This window comes from Eretmochelys imbricata, chromosome 5, assembly GCF_965152235.1.
Source record: "Eretmochelys imbricata isolate rEreImb1 chromosome 5, rEreImb1.hap1, whole genome shotgun sequence".
Taxonomy (NCBI): domain Eukaryota; kingdom Metazoa; phylum Chordata; order Testudines; family Cheloniidae; genus Eretmochelys; species Eretmochelys imbricata.
In genome coordinates this window covers 81,307,466-81,333,434 of record NC_135576.1, presented here as the reverse complement: position 1 = coordinate 81,333,434, position 25,969 = coordinate 81,307,466, and the positions used below count along the sequence as shown (strand labels likewise).

General features: G+C 38.9%; 1 protein-coding gene across 1 annotated transcript in view; it reads left to right on the top strand.

Moving 5' to 3' along the window:
- Window positions 1-25,270, top strand: part of FBN2 (fibrillin 2) — a 251,187-nt gene extending 225,917 nt beyond the window's left edge. The window contains exons 56-65 of the mRNA XM_077816364.1: window positions 1,179-1,304; window positions 6,290-6,496; window positions 8,191-8,316; window positions 8,966-9,088; window positions 11,408-11,524; window positions 12,215-12,343; window positions 15,649-15,768; window positions 20,134-20,365; window positions 22,071-22,242; window positions 24,896-25,270. Of these exons, the coding sequence (XP_077672490.1) occupies window positions 1,179-1,304; window positions 6,290-6,496; window positions 8,191-8,316; window positions 8,966-9,088; window positions 11,408-11,524; window positions 12,215-12,343; window positions 15,649-15,768; window positions 20,134-20,365; window positions 22,071-22,242; window positions 24,896-25,270 (1,727 nt within the window). The remainder of the gene's footprint in view (window positions 1-1,178; window positions 1,305-6,289; window positions 6,497-8,190; window positions 8,317-8,965; window positions 9,089-11,407; window positions 11,525-12,214; window positions 12,344-15,648; window positions 15,769-20,133; window positions 20,366-22,070; window positions 22,243-24,895) is intronic.
- Window positions 25,271-25,969: the final 699 nt, after the last annotated feature.

Sequence of the window (25,969 nt, the reverse complement as noted above, 5' to 3'; positions counted from 1 at the left end):
TATCCAGCTTTTTCAGAGTTAAGGGGTAACAATCTAGAGCAAAATACAAACATTTTGTTCCAGCCATCAGCAGCAAAGAATTCATAGAAATTAAAAACCACCACAATTCAGAATAATTCTCTCATCTTAAGATGAATAGGCAAACAGCTTCCCTTGACCATTATTGTAATTTGTTTAGAGGGAAAATAGATAGATCTTGCCAAGTGCTGCTGTGTCTGGAATCAGAATTTTCCCTTGTAATACTGCAAATCCATTGACATTCTGAAGCTTTCTGTGTTGACAAAAAATACTGGAATTTATCTCCAAGTTTAAAAAAAATAGTAATTTTTTAGTTCTCTTAAACATCCATCCTGGTAAAATTTCTCCTTACAGAATTCCTCTTATTTTATTGTGCATTCAAGGAAAACAGTCTTCTTGAATCATAAAGCATCAGTCTATTTGCTAGTAAGAAATCAAGAATTGTGCCTTTATGAGAGAGATGGCTGTTGGATTCAAACCTACCTCTGTTTTGCCCTGAGCAGCCAAACCTTCCAGTGTTCTTTTAAGCACCTATGGAAATTATGGTATCAATTTGTTTTTTGCAAGCTAATATGGGAAAAGGAAGGAGCAGACACTTTGGGATTATAAACCCTATTTTAGGAAAGGCGCCTAAGCACATACTTAGTTCTTACTGACTTAAGCACATGCTTAGGTGTCCTTCCTGAACAGGCACATTTTATAGAATCGTGGTCATGTGACATACTCTGTAACTATTAACTTTCTGTTTCTTAATGGCGCTCACTATTTTATTTTGAATGACTCTCTTCATTAGTGTATTAAATTTCATTGTAATGCTAACTGCTAGACAGCGTTGTAGTGCAGCTGGCTTATGCCATGGTTCATTGAAAACTTACTATATTTGGTAGAAAATTGACAAGGTTTATCTTTCTAAGTTGCTATATTTTTCCATACCTCCTTCAAAGCACACAGTGTGCTGAGTTCTCAACAGAAGAGTGAACATCAGCTTTTGGAGGCTTACTCAGCTGTCTTTTGGCCGTACAAATGTATTAGTTACCAAAATGTTTGAATTTTTTTTGCCTGCTGATTAAATAACTCTGACAAACAGGTTTTTAGTCTGTCAATTCAGATAAGTTTTACATCACATTTATTGTGTGTATATGTGTGATATTTTTGTAAAGATGAAAATGAATGCCGTACCAAGCCAGGTATCTGTGAAAATGGTCGCTGTGTGAACATTATTGGAAGCTACAGGTGTGAATGTAATGAAGGATTCCAGTCAAGCCCATCAGGCACTGAGTGCCTTGGTAAGTTGATTTCCTTGGCATACATTTCCCATTACATGAAAAAGTATAAACTCAGTGCAATAAAATGGAGGTGGAATATTTAAATAAAAAAATAAAAGCACTGCTTGCTAAGATTTCTACCAATAATGCAGACCCTGAGTACTTCACACGTCTCTTGGCTGTGTGTATAACAGATTAAATAATGATCCTTGATCTGTTTTTCAGGATTAAGATAAACTGAGTTTTCAAAGAGAAAACAATGATTTATTTTATTTCTGGAAAAAATGATAATTAACAGTCAGGAAAAATGACATCAAATGGTGGTTTCATGCCAAAGGAAAATAGTTTAGCATCAGCCTTGCTTACCCTATATGCAATGTTAAGTAATAAATCTCACATTAAGAGCAAAATATTTCTAATTATTCCATTTATGAGCCAGATACTGCTGCTACAGAATTTGAATGTTAGATCTGTTCTACTGTACAGTTTTGTGTAAAAAAAATATGTACAAGCCATTACTTTTCAGTAACTATTTTGATCAGTTTTTTCCTCATTCACTGTTTTACTAAATGGAGATTATTATAGTATGAACATTTAAAGTAAGGACAGGAAATGTTACTGGCAAAATTCTATATGTCATAGGCTCTAATTTCAGTCTGTAAATGAACATTTTAAATAAATTCTAAACAATTAAAAGGGAGGTGATGCAAACTTGAAGGATCTTATGCCTGCTTGGAAACAATAAGAAAGTTTTAGGATAGTCTAATAACCTAAAGAGGAAGGCAAATGAATGCAGACACTGATAACGGGGGAGAGGGGCAGGAACGGTTGATGAAGCTATTATTGCATGCTGAAGAAAGGAGAGTGACTAAAGTTGTTGACTGTCAGGCAGGGGCTTAGTTTGTTAGATTCTAGTAACTTCTGGAAGACAGCAGGGCATCTGATAATATCTTGGATTTTTTCAGTCTTCATACTGTTGAATTCACAAAGGGGTTTCCCATGTTAACTAGTAAACATGAAAGCTACCATTCAACAGAGCAAACAACTGGTTATTGTTTAATACTTTTACCAGACATCAGTGTATGAATTTATCTGATTCAAAATGCTTAACATTTTAAGAAGTGATACAGGAAAAAAAGCAATTGAATGAACTGAAGTAATGAAACCAGATAATTCCTCTAAAGCAAACTACAATGATTGTCAAGAATTGTTGAGATATAAGGATTTATGCTTCTCCCAAAAAATGCAGAAAATCAGTTTCTTCAAGAGTAAATGTGCCACTGAATGAAACTGGGTTTCATGATCCTGCTTGTGAAACATTTTCAAGGGAAATGTCTTCATCCAAATGTAGTTGCAGTGATAATTTAAGTCCCTGTTCTAAACCTACGAGCAGATCTTCAGCATCGATGCAACCACCATCAGCATCATGACTAGTTGGTTGAACAGGTGGACTGATATCCCTCCTTCCCCATCCTACACAGGAAGATTCCAGGCTAGCTAAAGAGGGGAGTAAGACTAGGTGCTGCCACATCTGACTTTTAGGCACCCTGCTGCCTAATGGAATCTGCCGCTCTCACTTAGGCACCTAGGCTGTCTATACTGCGCATGGGAAAAGTTAGAGCAGAGTCCCCCATTAACTAGCCAATATGATATGCTGATGAGAGGTATGTGGTCTAAGCCCTGCCCCTCAAAGAGAGTTAGATGCTTAAACAGGAGGTGCCTCCCTCCAATTGGGCATTTCAGCTGTAAACTCTCTCCTGGATTTAGGGCTGACCTGGCTTAGGTGCCTGAGGTAGAGGAGGGTATGTGATGGTGCTTTTAGTCAGTTATTGCCAGTGGGTAGGGCACTCACCAGAATGTTAGAGACCTAGATTCAAACTCCCGTTCTGCCTGGTGTGGAGAAGGGCTTGTGCCCCACCTCCTAGGAGAGTGCCCTTGCAATGGGATACTCTGGGATGGGTCTCTTCTCCATCTCTCCTGTTAGGGCACTCACCTGAGATGGGGGAAGACCTGGGTTCAACTCCCTACTCCAGTGAATATTTAAGTATTTATTGGAACACCACCACCCTCCTCTCAGCATACCTACTGGATCGAGCCTTGAGGATTAGGTGGGCAGGGGAATGCCTAGTTTGTGACTCCCACTGGGGCTTAGGCGTGAATGAGGTGCTAGGCATCAGGACTCAGGTGGCTTTGTGTATGCCCAGCAGCAGAAATGTAGGCACTTGAGGTGTCTGTCAGTGGAAACAATGTCCAGGGACTTAAGGAGCCTATAGGGCTAGATAGCAGCTGGGGTGGGGGGGGGGAGGATTAACGATCTAACTTTTGGATTTAGGCACCTAAAGTAGCAGTTAGGTGCCTAAACCTCTTTGTGGCACTAGCCCTCTGTCATTAAATTTGCATCCAACTACCATAAGTACTTGAAATTTGCATTGAGAATATGGAGACCTTTGCTCAACATATCAGATCAGTGATCTCTGTAGTTCATGACATCATCAGTATCAGGCTCCCCCATTTAACCTGGCATTAAAACGAAGGTGCTGGTAGCAGACTAGAAAAAAGAAGGTATCTGTGCATCTCTGCTTGGATGGCTAGCTGGTAAGAGCCAAGAAAAAACACCAGATGAGGGAAGCCCTTGCCAGGATATGCTTTCTACTAGAGCAGTGTTTCCCAAACCTGATTAGTGACCAAATGGAAAGAGGATGGCTCAGGCTATTAATCACAGTCCAACATCAATCCCAAGGAAATACACTGCTCTTTTGAATTAAATATATGAACAGATATTTTCAAAGATTTACATTTTGGGAGAGTGTTCTTGGTGCTGTTTCCATTCAGTGCTTTTAGGGTCACGGTATCACTGAATGCATTGTGCTGGGTATTTCTTTATAATTAAAGCCCAATACATTTGCTGATCAGATTGTGCAGTCTTGTGTCAGAGTTCAATTTAGTTTAAGTATGAATCAAAGCTTTGTATGAACTCCAGGTCAGAATGTACTCAATGAGCTCTAGCTTTCAACATTTCTTGCACAATACACCTATTTAGTAGAGCAGTAGTTGACTTCAGTTATTTCTTAGTTAGAATATAGAAGAAAGTGAATCATACTGACATTATCAGTGTATGGCTCCACAGTAGGAAAATTCAGTCACAGGTATAAAGTTTTACTGATATTTAAATTAGTTAAGCATAAGCAGAATTAAAATTGATAGCCATAGGCTTTAATCAATGTAACTGCACTTGACTTTATTGCTTTCTGTACAGTTTTTTGGACTGACTGAAACCCAGTAAGATTTCAAGATAGCTAAATGTGGACTGTAATAAAATTATGTGGGGGAAAAAACAGTGCAATGATTGCTTGTCTTTAGTAAATTTAGTTAGATGACTATGGGTAAAAAATTTCAAAAGCTCCTAAATGATTTAGGAGCCTAAATCCCATTGAAACCCACTAGCAGTTAGGCTCATAAGTCGTTTACAGGTTTCTGAAAAATTTTCTGTATAGCTACAATTATTAAAGCCAGTTTTCATAAAGTAATTAAAAAATCCTTTCTCCTTTAAACAATGGATGAATACGGGGCTATTAGGTAAAGGCTATAAAGTAATTCCCTAAAGGACTGAAGTAATATTCAATAAAATATATAAATACTTTACATTTCAAATTATACCCCACACTAAAATCTGGTGCTCAGCACAGACTTTATTCCATGACTCAGGTCCACCTTCTAGCTTCATGGTAGCTATGACACCACCACATGATGTATGCTGGGATATCACAATTAGTTACCTAATTTCCTTAATAAAGATTCGTAGGTCCCTCTTTAAAACAGTGAAATTCAAAAGCTTTAAGTCAGGAACCTCTCTTACCTAACTAGATACACTGTGTTTACAGAAAATAATTCTCTTCCAACCAAATTGGATCTTGTTAATCTCTCTAAAGTTGCTGTATTACAGGTTATATTTTTTAATGAAGAGACCATTTAATATCACTGTGTAATTATAGCTGGTGGTTCAAATTAAGGGGAACAATAAAGGCATATCTAAAAAAACCCCAACTTATGCAGGGAAGTGTAAGTTAAAGCTCTTTGTACCTGCTGATTCTATTCCTCAGTAGATTTGCACAGACGATGATCAGACAATTTGCTGTCACCTGTCCTCCCTCACAGTAACTAACAGAACAAATGTAAGATTGAGTAGTGCCCCACCAGCAGAAACCGTTCATCTGAATCAGTTTAGCCCTGTGTCTTTCTGGGTTCTCCAGCAGAGAACAAGTTAAAATGTGTTCTGTTCCTAAACGTCCCTCGTGGTGGATTTTCTTACACTGCTTAGGGGTATGATGGAGATACTATGCTTCCACAAGCCAGTGCAAACCAGGAATGCATATGATCCATGGCGTATCACTTTTAGTAAAATACACCTGATTTTTACTATGAAAGGAAATATTTTGCCAGTGAAAGAGCTACTTTCAGAGAACAGCCTGCAATAAGGAAATCCATTCCATTTTAACAAATCAATCAGATGACACTGGTCCTATTACTAGTGTCGGTATCGTCTGTGTAAAAAATTATGCTAATTGGGGGGATATTTAGCATGCTAAGACCATGTTTACACTTAAGTTTGCCAGTTTATTTTATCATTCACACAAGTAAGCTGCTCTACCAGGTTCACTGGGGGATGCTCCAGGATGTATTATTGTGAGACATTACTGATACCAGGTCTCATGTAACCACTGACTCACTTGGGGAAGCCCTAGCAACCCTTTAAGAGCAGTAGATTGTCAAAATATTTTTAGGGTAAGGTAAGATAAACCATATTAATATGCTAAATGCTCCCCAAAAACTGGTTGCTATCAGAGTCACTCAGCACATAAATCTGCTCATTGCAGTTTTCTTTTCTAGCTCACTTTTAAACGCATTCATATGTAACAATAATGGACCATAATAGTATCAGTGAGACTTCCTGTTTAATACACATCCAGCTCACATTCTTTCTTGACCCCTCTACTCTCTCCTTTCAGATAACCGCCAAGGATTCTGCTTTGCTGAAGTTTTACAGACAATGTGCCAGATGGCTTCCAGTAGCCGTAACCTTGTCACCAAGTCAGAGTGCTGCTGTGATGGAGGGCGAGGCTGGGGTAACCAGTGTGAGCTTTGTCCACTGCCAGGAATCACCCAATATAAGAAACTGTGTCCACATGGACCAGGATATACAACAGATGGAAGAGGTAATTGTGGGAAGAGGTAGAGGAGAGGAAATAGACAAAGATAACACAGAAAGTAACATGCTTTCTTAAATCTCTGAGATATTTAGCTGAAGTTACCAGCATTTCTGAAGTTTACTGCAGAATTGCTCAGCTTGGTGTTTTCTACACATTCAATAATAATTTATTTCATATGCTTTTCAATGGGCAGCACCTACAAATCCTTACCTAGTGCCTGCTGTGGGAATATTCACATAAGCAAGGATTTGCAGGATTGAGTCCTAAAGCAGGAGACGACGACTAATAAACTGAAAGGCTAAAAGTTGTCGAGAACAGGGGTGGGCAAAATACGTCCCGCGGCCCAGATCTGGCCCATCTAACATTTCTGTCCGGCCTTCTCTGCCCCCTTGCGATCTCGAGTCCGGACCGCTAAAAGTCCCACGGCACAGCGGGGCACTCAGGCAGGCTGCCTGCCTGCTGTGGCCCCACACTGGTCCCGGAAGCGGCAGGCTGCTGCTAGCATGTCTTTGTGTGCCCCTAGCGGGGAGGAGGAGACGGCTCCATGTGCTGCTCCCAGCACCATCCTCACGGCTCCAATGGGAGCTGCAGAGGTGGTGCTTGCGGGCGCAAACAGCATACAGAGACCCGCTCCCCCACTGCAAGGGGCGCACAGAGACGTGCCAGCAGCAGCCTGCCGCTGCCGGGAGCGCCCCACTGTGCCGCTGGCTGGGAGCTGCCTGTGGTAAGTGCCTCCTGGCCAGAGCCTGCACCTCGCAGCCCCTTCCCCCACCACAACCCCCCGTCCCAGGTCAGAACCCCCTCCTACACCAAACTCCCTCCCAGAGTCCACACCCCTCACCGTCTCCTGCACTCTGCACCCGCCTGGAGCTCCTCCTGCACCCATACTCCCTCCCAGACCCCGCACCTACTCCATTAATATAGTAGAAATGTGTGGCCCATGACGACTTACCAAAATTTGTGGAGCGGCCCCCCTACGAAAATTATTGCCCACCCCAGTCTAGAAGCTGTTACATGCTACAAAAGGTATACACATGAGCCAAAAGGCATCAACAACTGAAACCTGTAGCTACACAATAGTTTCATTGTACGATCTACATATTTCTTCAAAGAAAGCATAAACGTGTTTTTAATTCTTACGATTGATTTGACTTTCTTTTAACATAATCTAAAGAAAATTCACTTCTATTAAATATAGACATTGTGTAAATTAAGTTTGCAGAACTGGAGCTTGGTTTCTCAGTACATTAGCAAGAGAATTAGGTTGGACCAAGTTACAGAGTTCAGATCCAGATGTAGAACAGAATTTAACAAAAATATGAAGGGTGATTGGATTGGGCCCATCTCTAATGACAAAGTAAGGAAATAGGAGTTTGTAGTAGAAGCATGTTTGTGGAAAAGTAGGTAGATTATTAGGGTAAAAAAAAGAATCTGTATACACCCAGTACTGTTTCAATGTCCTGTAATTCCATCAGGGTCAGCAAGCTGGAGTTTATCACTGAGAACAAGATCATTTTATCAGCTCTCAAAAAAGGCAAATGAGAGAATTTTAAAACAAAAGGGGAGGGTAATGAGCTTGGTTTTAAAAATTAGATGTTTCTAGATTGAATTAGACTGCAGATGCTACATTCATATGTGATACTAATGAGCTTCTGCTTAATCATATTTTAAAAGGTGACATGTGTATATTTCCTCTCCAGATATTGATGAATGTAAGGTCATGCCAAACCTGTGTAGAAATGGCCAATGCATCAACACAATGGGTTCCTTTAGATGCTTTTGTAAAGTTGGCTACACCACTGAAATAAGTGGGACATCCTGTGTGGGTAAGGTTATCACTGTAATGTTTAGTATTTTTGCTAATCCAACAGATATTTTTTAGAAATGAAATGTTTATTTTCTTAGTGAAATTCCCAGGTAAATTCTTTAAAGCCTCAGAATACAAAAATTCTCTCTTCCTCTCTTCACAAAATACATTTTAGTCTTCACACTTAGTTTTAGGGAGCCTTGAGACCTGATTTAACATATTACAGTTCTGCTAACCTAGTGATATTTCAGCAACAACCTGAATGAGATACCACTGAACTGGCCACTAACCAGACAAATCATGGTTTGGGGAATAAGCTTTTGGCACGTAGAGGCTAATAATTAATTGCTCGAAAGGACATGTCAGGAAGTTACCATTAATTAAGACTAAAGGGACCACAGAGTGGCCCTGAGTGAGACGCTTTGTCTTTAGAAATTAGTTTCACTGTTCTAGCTGATCCTCAAAGCAAATGCACTATTGCTTCAGTTATCCACCCTCTCAGGTTACTTCAATGGTAGCTTGCATCTGTAAAGAAGAGGACAATTAGGAAGCAAGGAAAGAATTATAAAAATAATTTGGAAAAATTAGAGATTTATTTGTGCAGCTGTTCAGTAGCATCCTTGTAAGTAAATGAGTATTTTTTACTAATTACTGATTCTCCTACTTAGATCTTGATGAATGCTCCCAGTCTCCAAAGCCATGCAACTTTATCTGCAAGAACTCAGAAGGAAGCTACCAGTGCTCATGTCCCCGTGGCTACATCCTGCAAGAGGATGGAAAGACATGTAAAGGTGAAAAAAGTTGTCAGTTACATCTAGATTCGTTATTTTATGGGATGGCTACTTTATAAATACTAGGACTGTCAAGCAATTAAAAAAATTAATCACAATTAATCACACTGTTAAACAATAATAGAATACCATTTAATTAAATATTTTTGGATGTTTTCTACATTTTCAAATATAACACAGAATACAAAGTGTACAGTGCTCACTTTATAATTATTTTTGATTACAAGCATTTGCACTGTAAAAAAACAAGAAATAGTATTACGTGAATTAAAAAATACAAGTAATGTAGTGCGAAGGAGTACCTGTGGCACCTTAGAGACTAACAAATTTATTTGAGCATAAGCTTTTGTGAGCTACACGAAAGCTTATGCTCAAATAAATTGGTTAGTCTCTAAGGTGCCACAAGTACTCCTTTTCTTTTGCGAATACAGACTAACACGGCTGCTACTCTGAAACAAGTAATGTAGTGCAATCTCTGAACTTACAACTGTAGAATTATGCACAAAAATATGCATTCAAAAATAAAACAATGTAAAATTTTAGAACCTGAAAGTCCACTCGGTCCTACTTCTTGTTCAGCCAATTGCTCAAATAAGTTTGTTTACATTTGCAGGAGATATTGCTGCCAGCTTCTTGTTTACAATGGCACCTGAAACTGAGAACATGCATTTTCATGGCACTGTTGTAGCTGGTGTGGCAAGATATTTATGTGATAGATGCACTAAAGATTCATATGTCCCTGCATGCTTCAACCACCATTCCAGGGGACATGCATCCATGCTGATGACAGGTCAGGCTCGATAACAATCCAAAGCAGTGCGGACTGATGCATGTTCATTTTCATTATCTGAGTCAGATGTGACCAGCAAAAGGTTGATTTTCTGGTTAGTGTTCTAATTTTGTGTTCTGTAGTTTCTGCATCAGAGTGTTGCTCTTTTAAGGCTTCTGAAAGCATGCTCCACACCTCATCCCTCTCAGATTTTGGAAGCCACTTCAGATTCTTAAACCTTGGGTCAAGTGCTGTAGCTATCTTTAGAAATCTCACATTGGTACCTTCTTTGCGTTTTGTCAAAGTGTTTTTAAAATAAATAACATGTGCTGGGTCATCATCCGAGGCTGCTATAACATGAAATATATGGCTGAATGTGGGTAAAACAGAGCAGGGAACATACAATTCTCCCCCGAGGAGTTTAGTCACAAATTTAATAAACACATTTTTTTAATGAGTGTCATCAGCATGGAAGCATGAAAAGGCATATGAATGTTTAGCATATCTGGCACATAAAGACCTTACAATGCCAGCTACCAAACTGCCACGCAAATGCCTGTTCTCACTTTCTGGTGATATTGTAAATCAAAAGAGGGCAGCATTATCGCCTGTAAATGTAAACAAACTTGACTGGCTGAACAAGAAGTAGGACTGAATGGACTTGTGGGCACTGAAGTTTTACATTGTTTTGTTTTTGAGTGCAGTTATTATGGAACAAAAAAGATCTACAATTGTAAATTGCACTACAGTACTTGTATGAGGTGAATTGAAAAATACTATTTCTTTTGTTTATCATTTTTACAATGCAAATATTTATAATAAAAATAATATACACTTTGATTTCAATTACAACACAGAATACAATATATATGAAAATGTAGAAAAACATCCAAAATATTTAATAAATTTCAATTGGTAGTCTATTGTTTAACAGTGTGATTAAAACTGCAATTAAGTTTTTTAATCATGATTAATTTTTTTGAGTTAATCACATGAGTTAACTGCAATTAATCAACAGCCCTAATAAATACCCTCAACTCCATGAGGTGATATAACAGCTGCAGCTCCCAGGGAAATCTCTGGTCCAAAGTCAGTGGTGATACAGAAGGTGGTATATGTTGCATGTCAAGTATAAGTCGTGTACAACTTTTATACCAAGTTGAATGCCAAATTAATGGATTTGAAAAAAACGGTAGAATGACTCAGGAAAAGCCTTGCACTAATTCCAACTGCAGGAGGAAGCTAATGCTAATTTACCTGAGGTGCATGATGATCAGAAAATGAGTGGCTAACAGGCCTGATTTGCCACTTCATTACACTAGTTCTACATGTGTAACTTTTTGTTAACAGAGTAGAGAATCAGGGACAACACTATTTAACTTGCTCCAGCATGTACTTCCCTGATGAATATGGATTTATGCTTCAAGTGATAAAGAAATTAATATTAAATTAAAAAGGAAGTACTTTCACGTGATGATCTTGTTTAAAGAGAACAAACATGGTTACATCTTTTTCACTGAGTCTTACTAAGAGAAATCTGCTACTTTCAGATCTTGATGAATGTCAGACCAAACAACATAACTGCCAGTTCCTCTGTGTCAACACTCTTGGGGGCTTCACTTGTAAATGTCCACCGGGCTTCACTCAACATCACACTGCTTGTATTGGTAAGAACACGTTAACACTAAGTTTCTGTACATTTCTCTTTGTTATAAAAACAAGGGCAATATTTAATATGAGCCTATTTATTTTGTACCACAGATTTATTAATATACAGACTATTTTATTTCTCAGTAGTTCAAAAAGGCAGATAATTATGAAAAGCAAAAATATCTGAAGCTCATCTACAATAAGCATTTTTGTAGTGACTATTTGTAGGTAGTTACTGTATATTAATTCTAAATGTACCCACATGAAGACAGGGGTAAAATATTAAAATCTGACCTTAAAAAAAAATCAAAAACAGATTAAAGAATTTTTTCTTTCCCTTGATAGCTACAGATGTCTTTAAAAACTTTAGCATATATATCTTACCAACTAAAGCCATCCTCATGTGTAGTGTACATAGTTGGGTCAAATGTTTAAAAGACCCTCCTTTTTCCTCACCCAATCTGTACCTGTATTTTGCACCAGAGACTGAATCACAGTACAAGCACAAATATTTGAGTATTTATGGCTCTAAGTCTGCAAATTAAGTAATTAGACTGGCAAGTTTAGTAGGTGCAAACTACACCTACAAAAAGGTATGAATATTTACCCTGTATGTGTAACCTCTTAACCCCATCCCTTATGTACTTTCTTTCTCCTCCTGTATCTGTATAAATATTTTTTGTTAAAAATCACTGCATTTTTTCTAGATAACAATGAGTGTGGTTCACAGCCATCACTTTGTGGATCAAAAGGAATCTGTCAAAACAGTCCTGGAAGTTTTAGCTGTGAGTGTCAGAGAGGCTTCTCTCTGGATTCTACTGGATTAAACTGTGAAGGTAAATTCTGAAGGCCATACATTCTCTGCTAAGGCAGAAATCTGCAGTTCGTTCTTATGTGAGTAGTCCTACTGAAGTCAAATGGAGTATTTGCGTGAGTTGCAACATCAGACACTTAGCCTTAGAGCAGACAAGGAAAAAAAAAACAGGAATGTAGTTCAGAAGATTTGTATCGACAATTTACATACCCTACTGGTTTGTTGTACACACTCACAGTTCAATTTGCCAGTAGTAGCATAAGCAGAATCCTGAGTACTCTGCCGCAGAACAACTACTAAACTTCTCAGCTGCAGCCCCCACATTCCATTGCAACAGTAATGTATGCTCTCTCCATAAAATACCCTTCATTCCTGCCCCCACACCTCTAAACACACCCAGTTTAGCTCATCATTGAAAATACTCAAAAGACACATATAACAATTATTTCTGAAGCTAAGGTTTAAAGTTTTGCTCTCCTGGCAGTCCAGCTTTACTCCCTTAGTCTCAGCTCTCATGTTATCCAGGCAGCCCATCTTAGAACCAGCTTCCCAGCCCCTCCTCCCATGTGCACCAAGGAAGTAGTGAGCAATTTATCTTCTCAGTTACTATGCATTTTTTTCAGGCAGCCTAACTGCTTGCCTACACTCCTGGGAGCAAGCTGGACTCCAGTTCTGGCTCCGTGGAGCAGTGAAAATATTTAACAGAAAAATTTTGGTTTCAGTCAATTTCGCAGCTCAACAAATGTTCAGTTTGGAAATTGTCAAAACACCACATTTTGACATTTTTAAATGGAAAAAATTCTGTTTCAAATTAGAGTAATTTTTGTAAATGGTTTAAATTCAAACAAAGTTTCAGTTGACCCAAACCAACATTTTTTCCAATTTTCTCTTCCCCAAAATATGATATTTCAACTTGCCATCCCCATTCCAAATGGAAAACAATTTCCTGACAAGCTCTAACCGAAAACCAGTTCCTTTGTAGGAAAATTAGAGCATAGGTGGCAGCTGCAGCCAGATCTCAACAGTGCAGCAAACCGAGAGTATTGGTGCCTGATGGCAGCAAAGTGAAAAGTTCCACGGCAGAAATGCTGAATTCTCTGGTATCTTGGAAACATGCCAAATTCCATGGCTATTATTTTAGGCTCTCTCCAGGCTCAGGCAGGTGACACTGCATCAGTAAATCTTAAAAAAGTGAACAGATTATAATCTTCACAACCGTAAGCACTAGAAACATTCTATTTTATATGAAAGTTGGGATTTTGAAGCAGTTTTCCACAGGAATCTTGGAATATGCATGGCCCCAGGGGGTTTTAGCTTGAAATGTGTGACAATAAAATAAAGCAACTTTTTAGACTATGATAAAAAGTGTTTTCCCAGCCACTGTTTATAAATGGCTGGAATAGGAAGAGTCAGACATAAACATGTTAAGGTGTTCTAAACCAATGTTTCACCCCTTTTTTCTACAAGATAAATGTCACGTGAGTGCTCTTTTTTGGTCATAGTGAATATGATGCTAACCATTTACTTACTCAATGTCTGGGGTTTTTACAGAGTAATACACAAAAGCTAGAGCAATTAAAAGACTGCAGTGTCAATCACCACAAATAATATTTGAGTTTCAAGCACTGCAAGTCTGCCTCAAATTTTTGGAGATCACGAGTAGTAAATTACATTTCTAATTACAAGATTGAGAAATATAATTGGAAGTTTGATATTCTAGTGAACACAGTAGACATTTGTTAGGCTGCTTACAACTTGCTGTTAGGTGAAACTTTTAATTAATGTGCATATTTTTTAAAATAGGAGACTTTCATACAGAAAGAAAAGGAGTACTTGTGGCACCTTAGAGACTAACAAATTTATTTGAGCATAAGCTTTCGTGAGCTACTGCTCACTTCATCGGATGCATTCAGTGGATCCGATGAAGTGAGCTGTAGCTCACGAAAGCTTATGCTCAAATAAATTGGTTAGTCTCTAAGGTGCCACAAGTACTCCTTTTCTTTTTGCGAATACAGACTAACATGGCTGCTACTCTGAAACCTTTCATACAGAAGTGTTTTCTTGCCTTCTCTTTTCCCTTATGGCCATCCCCTTCACCTTTCTTCGCACGTACCCCTGAAAACTTTTAATTTGGCTTTCCTCACTGCGTATAGGTAGACAAATTAGATTACCTCTGTGCTTATTTTACATGTTTGTATTTCTAAGTGCCTTTCAGACTAGCAACAACAACAAAAAGTCCTTGCAAAGCAAGTTATTGGAAACTGGATGTATGCTCTCTTGTGACTGGCAGTCTAGAAAAGTCTTGGCACGTAGTCCCAGTTCTGGAGGAAGTTCTGATAATATTATTTAATTATTCTAAATCTAGTTCTACAGAGTTTGTGGAAGTCTGCAAGCAGTCCTGCAAATTCCTGCACACTTCACTCACAACTACCACTCGTAGGTTCCCCTCTATTGAAGCAAAACATCCCAGATGCATTACTATGTTCAAAGGCATTGTTTTCAATTCAGATAGCATACTGGAACATAACATGCTGAAGCAGCTTTCATTAAGAGCTTCTTGCCTGTTTGCAATTAAAAAAAAAAAAAAGTGGATTTACATCTCAGATGCACACAGTGGTCATAAGGGTAACATTTCCAAAAAGCACCCAAGTGACTTAAGAGCCTATGTTCCTGACTCACTTTTGAAAGATGGGACAGACTCCCAAATCATGTAGACACGTCTCAAAGTTTTATGGAGCTCCTGGACTCCATGGGACATTGAAAACCCTGCAATTTGTCCTACGCGCATTCAATGTTTTTCAAGCTGTTGGATAGTTTATACAGCAATTACATAACTTGATAATCTCACTTAATGGATATAATAGTTATCTGAAGGAACACAGTTATTGAAGACACAAATCTTAAAGAGAACATCGGGACTGTGCCCTATAGAACCCACTCTTGCTAGGTACTGAACATCAGCCTCCCAAGAAACACTCAGCACTTTGCAGGATCAGGTCCTGTGCATGTATCCAACACATACCAAACACACCATATTTTGTTACTGTGCATGGGCCCAGTCTTGCAACTCTTATGAAAGCAAATACTTCCATTAGCTTCATCTGAACTTACTAGTGTGTGTAAGGAACCAAATTACAGATGCAGCTTCAAGCTTGGGTGAAGAATCTTCTATGGATAGAGTATGGTCCTTTAATTATAGTTATTGAAATAAGTTGTGTGTGGTGGTTGCGTGGGGTTGGTTTGCTTACTTGTTGTAGGCAGTTTGTGTAACCATTTCTTCTTCCACATTTTACTTTTTTTTTTTTTTTTTTTTGGACGGGGGAGCAGATGTGAATGAATGTGATGGAAACCACAGGTGCCAACATGGCTGCCAGAACATCCTGGGTGGCTACAGATGTGGGTGTCCACAAGGATACATTCAACATTATCAGTGGAATCAGTGCGTGGGTAAGAACGATCTCCTTTTGACCCAGACGTTACATAACAACGACGAAACACTTAGATTTTCAAAAACCCTATGAACATCTTTTAGGTTCAGAGGTACCTACATTAAACTTGTGTAGATCCTCTCTGACTTACGAAGTTGAAAGGGGTATAGTTACATCAAATCATGTCAGCTGACTGTTACTGCCTTGCAAGGGGAGGGAAAGACACAAAAATTCAAGATAATTTCCACGGAAGGCCTGTAAAGCCCTTGCTAGGAAAGAGTTAGCACTTTAGTCAATAGCTGTAAAGTGCTAAACAGACACAGATAACCACACATGTACAAACCTTTCAATTGATAGAATAGCAGCAAAAGAAGCAAATGAAATTAAATAAAGACAAAGATTAACCATAATGAGTCATTCCCCCCCCCCCCCAGCACTCAGGATTCTGTAAAACAGAATTAGCAAGAATACAATAAAAACGTAATAGAACACCATATTTTTCAAATACAAAGACAAACAGATGATATGATCCATATTTCTTTTAAGGGCAGGAAGAGAAGGAAAGATGATCAAATATAGGGTCAGCAGTACCCACTCAATAATACTTTTGGGAGAAAAAAACTTTTTTAATAGTGGGGAGGGATGAAATTACAACTTCACTTCTAAATCACGGATTCATATCTATCTCAAGGTTTGTAATGATCAAGAGATTTTCCTTATGGAAAAATCCTATGGATAAAAGCAATGTGGCTTAATGTAAATTCTATAGCAATCTACAGAAATGAGTACAAATGTCACCTTTCTATGTGCTTTTTTTAAAAACCATCCTGCAGCAGAGATTAAAAAAAAAAAAATTATGCCAGAGCTAGATGTCAAAAGAAAATAAGAGATAGTTACAAAAAGACCTATAGAAAACTAATAATAATTCCAGAAGGGTTACCATTTGATACCCATTTGTTTGGTAATCTATAGCAGTGGTTTTCAACCTTTTTTCATTTGTGGACCCCTCAAATATTTCGTATGAAGGTGCGGATCCCTTCTTAGATGTAGTCTGCAGACCCCCAGGGGTATCGCAGACCACAGGTTGAAAACCACTAATATGTGGTATAGGGAATGAGTTGGTATTTTCAGTCTAGTAGAGAAGTTAAGAACTGAATGTGAATTACTAAAGAGGCAGTTATTCTAGCCATTTGAAGTATTTTGGTTCAAGGTTTGAGTATATTGGCGGAGCAGTGCATTTCCACAGCCCATTCTGTATTTGTTCTCATAAGAAACAGAGGATATTCACATCCAGGACTGTCAGGCCAATAGTCACACACAATTAACTTTTTAAAGAACCAAAGATGCATAAAGTATATAGCATTTAATTTAAACGATAAAAAGGATCTCAGAAATGCTTATATTGAGCAGATTGTTAGTTTTTCAATTAGTTTTAATGTATCCACTTACAATAAAAGTTTACATTTTTACAGTAAACGCTGTTTTGTCTGGCACATCACCAACCGGAAAGCTCTATAAACGCATTTCTGATCTTCATTGATCGGGTTGGCATGGGCCAGCAGAGAGTTGGGGCCTGGAAGGAGGTATGGAGCCCCGCCCCAAGTGCTGCCTCCACAGCTCCCATTGGCTGGGAACTGTGGACAATGGGAGCTGCAGGGGCAGCGCCTGCAGGCGGAGGCAGTGCACAGAGCCACCTGCTGTGCACCTAGGAGCAGCCAGGGAGCCACCTTAGGTGAGTGCCCCCTGAATCCTGCCCCGAGCTGCTTCCTGCCCCCAAACTCCCTCCCCAAGACTGCACACCGCACCCAAGCACTACACCCAAATTCCCTCCCTCTTAGTTAACTGGCATTTTTCACTTACCGGCACCTCCCATTCCCCTAGCATGCCAGATAAAACAACTTTTACTGTATATTGTAGATAAAACAATCAAATAGCATGAAAATAGGATTGATCATTATTTCACATTGTTTTATAAATTACGAGAATGGATATGCATTACATGAAGAAATGGGAAATTTAAAAACTAGTGTACAAATGACAACAAAAATTATTTTTAAAATACCAAAAACTTCAATTTTTCAAAGTCAGACATCAGAACAGCAAGAAAGGTGTAAGGAAATGGGACAGCAACAATGTTCAGTTCAAGAGAATTCACTAGGATCTGGAAATGAGTACTCTAGATTTGAAAGAGCTCTGAGAAACTTTCAGTATCTAGTGAGGAGAGTTATTTAAGATTCCAAAAGGGAGTAGAAGAACCTAATAAAGTGGGGGAAACCTAATAAAAGTTCATTCACTTTAACCTCTCTTGATGCATTTATAGTCTCTAGCTATTCATGAACACTCCATTCATATGTGAAATCAGTTAGGTTCAAAAAGTTTAGAGCTTAAGGGACCTTGTCAAATTTTTTTTGTGGGGAGGGGTTTACAAAGAATTGAATCATTTCCACTGCTCTGCTGCTGCTTTTTGTATAGCATGTTTGTCTCTCCAGTGGACATTTTGAGTATATCATGATTTGACTATTGTGGAAATAGTTTGAAAATCCAGTTTAAAAATTTTAATGGGACTCTCAAGTATGGTAAAGAGTCATATCATATGCTTTAAAATGACCTAATATAGATCTACAACAACAGGATATACCAGAGGGAAGTGAAGGTGCAAAAAAGTGCTAAATTCATGACTATTTTTAAAACAGTCTTTTAAGTATTACTTCAAGTATTATTCCTACACATTGCAATTTCAAAATTATTTTTCTATGGAATCACTTCATGTGGTGCACCTCAATGTAAACGATAAGATTAATTTCTATTGCATGGTAATTTGTGTGCATACCACAGCTGCACAGACACAGAGAAATTCTTACTGTGTTATAAAAACAACTTTTTCTCCCTTGTTCATTTTGTTGCTGTATATCTGATTTAGTTTCCCAATTAGGAAAGACATTCCACATATAAATGTCAGATCTAATTATATCAGAACAACACAACCTGGTTACAAATCTACCAAAAGCGCTTTTGTTGGCAACATTCCAGCTCTGCTAAAAATGGCAATAAAATACCAAATAAACTTGTGCCCTATTTAATTTCTTGAAGCATTTTTAAAACCATGTACTGTTTAGGATATTTTAATGAACAGAGATACAGTATATCTGTACACATACCTTTAACATGTTCATGCAGGATTCTGGTTACACCTAATTTCTCTCCAGTGAGATACAAAGTAAATTGTGATCAAGGATTCTAGAGTCATGTGAAGCTTGCCCTACCAATGTATCACTCTCTCACTGAGGAAAGATGGCCTTGTGTGTTAAGGCACGGAATATGAAATTTCTGATTGTGACTTGCATTGTGTATTTGAGTGGGTCAGTTATTTGCTCTGTGACTCAATTCCCCAGCTGTAAAATGGGGATGTTAGTATTTTCCCTACTTCCCAAAGATTTTATAAGGATAATCCTTGGGAAGCACTCCAATACTGCAATGATTGGGTTAGATACATACCTAGACAGACTGACTTCCATATGCAATGGATGAACATTTGGTGACTTGCACAACAATCCATGCGGCAGATCAGAATGACAGTGCTGGCAGTCTCTTCTGAGAGTTTCCATAAAATCCAGATGGGGATAATTTACTTGATTATCCCCCAGTGTGCTCTCTTTTTACATAAGGGTTTACTTATAGCCTGTCAAAACAAATTAAAGAGAAGATGATGAGATGCCCAAACAGCCATCCCATTAATACTGTGTGTGTGTGAGAAGCTCTGGTTTCTTTCTTTTAGAATATTCTAAATCCCCCACCCCCTCCTGCATAAAATAGTTAAGATTATCCAAGTCCTGCAATAGAATTATGAGTGAAGCACTTCGTCTTTGCATGAACTCAAATGGCTTTATTTTAATGGTTGAGGAAACCACAAAAATACTCTTCTCCACTACAGATTTATCCTCACCTAATAGTATCCTTGGGGGAAATGTGGTGTTGGTGGAAAGAAAAAAAGAACAGCAAAGAACATGATCCTGAACTAGCTGAAAACATCTCAGTGGAAATTTGAGTTTATTACTTCCAAAATACAGATTTGAGGACCTCTGCAGCATTTGATACCTAGCTACTGTCAGAGATGGATCAGTGGTGTAGTAATTTCTAAGAAGGAGGCTGAGCCTGGGCTAATTTGAATGTCGGGGGCGAGGGGAGGCTTACAGCTTGCATTTGTAGTAAGAGTTGTAAGTTGGGAGGGACTACATTTGGCACATGCCCATGCCCTGTGTGGGGCATTAGAAATTCTAGCAATACGTATTTTTCCTTCCCTGGACATCATAAGCTGTTTATGACTACAACCTGCCACGATGGTATCTTCTCAACTGGATAAACAATCGTTTATTTTGCTTATTAGATGAAAATGAATGTACCAACCCTAGTGCTTGCGGCACCGCTTCCTGCTACAACACACTCGGAAGTTACAAGTGCACTTGTCCATCTGGATTTTCTTATGACCAGTTCTCTAGTGCATGCCATGATGTGAATGAGTGTTCCTCCACTAAAAACCCCTGCAATTACGGCTGTTCCAACACAGAAGGTGGTTATCTCTGTGGCTGCCCTCCTGGATACTACAGAGTTGGACAAGGGTGAGTCTCTTCCTCCCTCTCACAAAATTCTTCCTCCCAACACTTATGATGATTGTATAACACATTGTAATAAGTGGTCACCATAAAAAGCAATGGCTATCAAAGTAAGGGCTGCAGAAAACGCAGTTGGCAACAGAACTAGTGCAGGAGCACTCAGGGCCTCCAACAACTCTGCATGCTACAGTCCATACAGCCCTATGGCAGTCTCTACAGTAGGCCTGAAGAAAGTGGATTTGTGGCAAAGGCAAGCCAGGAGATGGCTCGAGGCCAGTGTGTTCGAGCTAGCTGGTGGGGGCTTGGAACCAGGGTGGACCGGCAGCCCCCCATCAGCTCCCCACTCCCCTAAATTCCCTGTGCGGCAGCTGACCAGCAGGCTATCAATTACCAGGCAGTTCAGCTGTCCTGCTTGTGCTGCTCCAGCCCTCTGCCTTGGAGATGCTCCCAGGAGCCTCCTGCTTGCTGTGCGGGGGGAAAGTGGGGGAAGAGAAGGGTGCTAATGTCAGGGTGTCTCCTGCCCCCCCCCAAACCCCAGCTCCATAGAGCAGGTGGGGACACGGTAGGGCTCAGGATGGAAGGAGCTTGCTGACAGCAGCTGCTGTCTCAATTTGCTGATCTACTTAAAAGGGCAGTGTACTCAGAGTGGGGTCAGCATACTTAAAGGGGCAATGCGCGTCTCTAACTTCCACACATGGTGTATGTCTCTGTCTCTCTCTGCCATGTTGTCGCTCCTCCCTCCATTCATGCTGCCTTGTAGACTGTGAGGCTACATTAACAATGTGTTAACACTTGAGGGCTCAGCCGAGTGCTAGTTCATCATTTAGCAGTAAGGCATTCCCTGGGAAATATCCCACCCTCTTACTCCATCCACCACCTCAACCAAGCTTCACAGTCATCATTGCTGTGTATAGTATTACATTAAATTGTTTGTTTAAAACTTACACTGTGTGTGTGTGTGTGTGTGTGTGTATAAATATAAAAAAAATAGTCTTTTGTCTGGTGAAAAAAATTTCCCTGGAACCTAACCCCCCTATTTACATTAATTCTTGTGGGGAAATTGGAGTCACTTAACATTGTTTCACTTAAAGTAGCATTTTTCAGGAACATAAGTACAACGTTAAGTAAGGAGTTACTGTAGCTGTCATTCCCCTTTTGGTGGCAGTACATTGTGTATTTGGAGCACTTTTCCAAATGGAATGGGGATATTCCTCATCTAATTGTACTTTCCTTCATCCTATAGATGAAGGAACATCTATACAGTGATTAGTAAGGAATATCTATTGCACTGATCAATCCAAAGACAAAGCAGAAAAAAGAGAGAATGAATAATACAAAATGAATATAATAGCCCATTAGCTTCAAATAGTAGTCAGAACATTTACTTTGGATGCCAAATGTCCTGTTGGAGATCTATTCTTTGTGATGTATTAATGTTCTGTGTATTGAGAATTAGGGAGCTCTATAATGGTCCCTAGCAACAGATAACCATCCTTTTTTCAGCATGTTACACTATACAGGACAAATTTTAAAAAATTATTCCACGGACATCCTAGGGGGAAATAGAGCTATTGTGTAACAGTGCAAGGGATTACGTGGGCTTTTCCCCCATCTAAATGAGGAGGACATAAAACTGAAGTTAAAAGAAACGTTATCTGTCTATGAACATTTTGAGAAATGGGTCACTCATATGATCATCCCTATTCAACAGCCATTGTGTCTCAGGAATGGGATTTAACAAAGGCCAGTACCTCCCTCTGGGTGGAGATGTAGATGAAGAAAATGCTTTGTCCCCTGAAGCATGTTATGAATGCAAAATCAATGGTTACTCCAACAAAAACAGCAGGAGGAAAAGAAGTGTGAATGAAACTGAGCAAGCGGAGGTGAGTGAATACCATAATAAACTAGCTAATATATATACTTAACACTGTCCTGGAATCAGAACTACTCCATGGTATGTCAAACACAACACAGCTGACACAAGGAGGAGTGAAGTTCTATTACCATAGTCATTTTGAAGTTCCAGATGACTATCTGTGCAGCATTCTGTAATCACAACAGTGCAGGCTTATGTGGCCATCGAGTTTTTACAATATGATGATTAGCTTCTAAACCTGAGCTATTTGTATATGTGCTTAAGGGTAAATTAATCATATTGTGATGTAATTGCCAATACCAGAGAACCACTTCTGGATCAGGCTCAAGACTTTCCTTATGTGTTAGTGTATTTTTGACAAATGGAAATGAAGAGATGGGATCAGTGGTTGACTCCCACCACAGGATGTATTTTGGGCATGTTCCCTTGTTTTTGTCAATTTTTATTGAGGTAGCAAGAAGCCTTAGGGCAAAAAGCATACCTATTAGGTTAAGTAGCGCTAGTTTAGGAGACAGACTGCCCATTACAGTGGAGCTTCCCCTACCCCTTACAGCATCATGCAGCAAATCAGTGGTTATTTGTATTCCAGGATGTTGTTTTATGGCAGTAATGAGAAACTACTGATTTGGTTTAAAAAAAAAAAAAAAAAAGCAACCAAGGGATATAAATCTTCTCATAGTTTTTACAAGGGCTCTGATTGCAGATGAAAAGCATTATGGACGATTAAAGTAAGTTTTTACTGCTAGATTTACATAAGATAGTAGTGATTAAGTTTCTTACATAAGCAAAGCTTGGAGCGCCTCAGCCAGACCACAACCCTGACATAAGGAGTTATTATTCCCACTCTTTGATCCACAAAAGGTTGGTCATAGCATAGAAGTGGCCTCGACCACTTCTGGAGAGGAGGGCTGTTGCATAGCATTGTTCAAATGTTGATCCATGGATTGGCTTTGATGGCAGTTTCTGAAGAGCTTGTTAGTGCTGCCATCCCTGCCTTACAAGGGGTTGTGTGTGGACTCGGCCTTAGTGACAAGAAAGTAGAATGTGGAATGAAAACATCTGAATTTTACCTAAATATCTCAGCAAAGAGGAGAGCCTTTTGTGCATGTCTAAGATAAAACATGCTTTTGCTAAGGAGTCCCATGAAATAGTGGCAGAAAGAGGAGAATAAATTTCCTCATTTAGATCTGGGGGAGGGGGTAGTATCAGTTAGCCACATTAACAATTGTAAGAGAAAAGTGGTTTCTTGGACTTAATACTTCTGATGATGATGATGTACAAACAGTTACCTGATGACAGTATGGTACCACCTAAGTCATTACTTCACTCCTATCTAATGTGTTCATCTTGTTACCAAGCTATCCAGTTATTTATGTTCCATTCATAGCAGTGGAACATACAAGCACCTTCCAAAAAAGTAAAAAATCCCCTCATACAGCATTCATTTCTCATCTAGTTCACTGTACCCTAGTCTCGTTACTATAGCTCTCACATGGCAGTAAGCCATATTGTTATCTGGTGCTATTAGCCTTATGTGAAATCCCCTAATTTACTTTGGAATTTTCATAGTAAATACATATATTTTGTTTAAAAAAAAAAAAAAGTTGGGATTGTCTGCGTCTTGTTGACTAGCCGCATGCCTGAGGTTCAATGAACAACTTGTCGCAGCACCTGCAGCCACCCTCAATTTGCTTTGTTTAATCTACAGTGCATAATAGTATGTAGTGTGATAGGATTTGACCCTTTTTGAGGGCACCCTGTTATAGATGCAGAAGGACTTGAACTGCTAACATTCTGCTGTGCAGCATGAGAATAATGGGTACCCCAGTCATTTCCTGAGAAATAAAGATCTATCAAAAAGAGAGAAGCAAGAGAAAGACTTCCCAAAGAAGTCGCAGCCTTTTATAGCTCTTTCATTAGATGAAGAACAGTTTTCACCGACAACCACCAGCCTTTTGTTATAACAAAGCTATTAGATTAATTTATCTACCCCCCCCCCCATCTGTATTCACATGAAACACACTGGGGCAAATTCAAACTCCATTTATGTTACATCAAAGCAAAATTTCCCCCTTTGGGAGGATCAGTTTGCTAGTAGTGCAGATTTTTTTTCACTACTCCTATCACTGCAGCTGCTGAACATAGTTTCTCAAATGCCAGGATGTAGACTCTCACTGAAGCTTCTATACAGAAAACATTGTTCAAAGAACTTCCAGTATAGCAGTTCAGGGTTCCATTCTGTTTCCATACTCTTTCACAGTGAAGTTTGATCGGGTATTTAGAACAGGTTGGAAAGTGGGATATTTCCTGTTTCTTTTCTGCAGAGTTAAACCAGGACTTTTTTTGGAGCAAGCATGAAATGATGTAAACTCTGAGGCAAGATTGAAATCTGAACCCTCTGTGGATTTGGGGCTGTAACTTTAATTATTCTGTAAAACCTGAGTGAGAAGCCTTAAAGATTTACAGGGTGTGTTATGTGGAACTGAGTAGTTCTCCCAATTGGAAAGGATTTATAAAGGGCTTCTTTCACAGCTGCAGTTTTTGAGAGAGGAATTAAACTGTTACTAATCAAACTCATTAATTTGCATTGCTTTAGGAATAATATAGTGTGTGTGTGTCTCTCTCTCTCTCTCCAACTATCCTTTTCTCTTTCACTTCAGATTGAGCAGATTAGCTTGGAAAGCTTAGACATTGACTCTCCTTTGAAGATGAGGTTGAACTTCTCTGGGCTTGGTAACAAAGAACACATTCTAGAACTCATGCCAGCTATACAGCCCCTTACCAACCATGTCCGCTACATCATCTCCCATGGCAACGATTATGGCATCTTTCAAATCCATCAGAGGGATGGATTTAGTTACCTGCACACAGCTAAGAAAAAGTCAGTGCCTGGCACTTACACACTGGAAATCACTAGCATTCCTCTATACAAGAAGAAGGAACTAAAGAAACTGGAAGATAGCAACGAGGACAACTACCTCCTAGGAGAGCTTGGAGAAGTGCTCAGAATGAGACTGTGGATTGAACTCTATTAGCCACCTCTTCTAGACTTAATCCAGTTCTTGAATCACTTCTGTTCATCTATTTATCCACCTGAGCATGTCTACTTTTCAAAAGCTTTAAGGAGTCATTGGACTTAATTTTTTAAAAGGAAAAAAAAAAAGACCTCTATCTTTCCACCCTGCCAAGACTACAGAATGACCCTTGCAGGAGGAATGACTGACTCTGCCATGGTCAAAAGTTTGATTACAAGGGCAACCATGGTTACTGTATCCTTTATATAACCTCAATTTAAAGTATATTAAAACTAAAGTTCAAGAGGTCAACACATGGCACTAAATGGCACAAAAATGTGAACAATTTTTTCCTGTTAGCAGTCTGTAACACTTTGGGTATTTTGCTATAGGTGCTAATTAAAAAAATATAGATGTTTATTTATTTTAATGCAGTAATATATGGAGAAATTACAAACTATGTAAACAAAAGGGAAACTCATTTGTTTTTCTTTAGATTTATAAATTTGAGCTATTTTAGAGGTATTCTTAAAAAAAATCCAGTAGATTTGAAAAAGGTTTCCTTTTGTGTGCCAGTTGTCCAAATACTTTTAAAAATACATTTCCATGCTATTACCAGTGCTCTTTCAGCTCTGACACCACCCTCTAAAAGACATTTAAAAGGATGCTTCAAAAACATTGACTATTCAAAAAAAAGTCTTAAATGACTTGAATTACAAT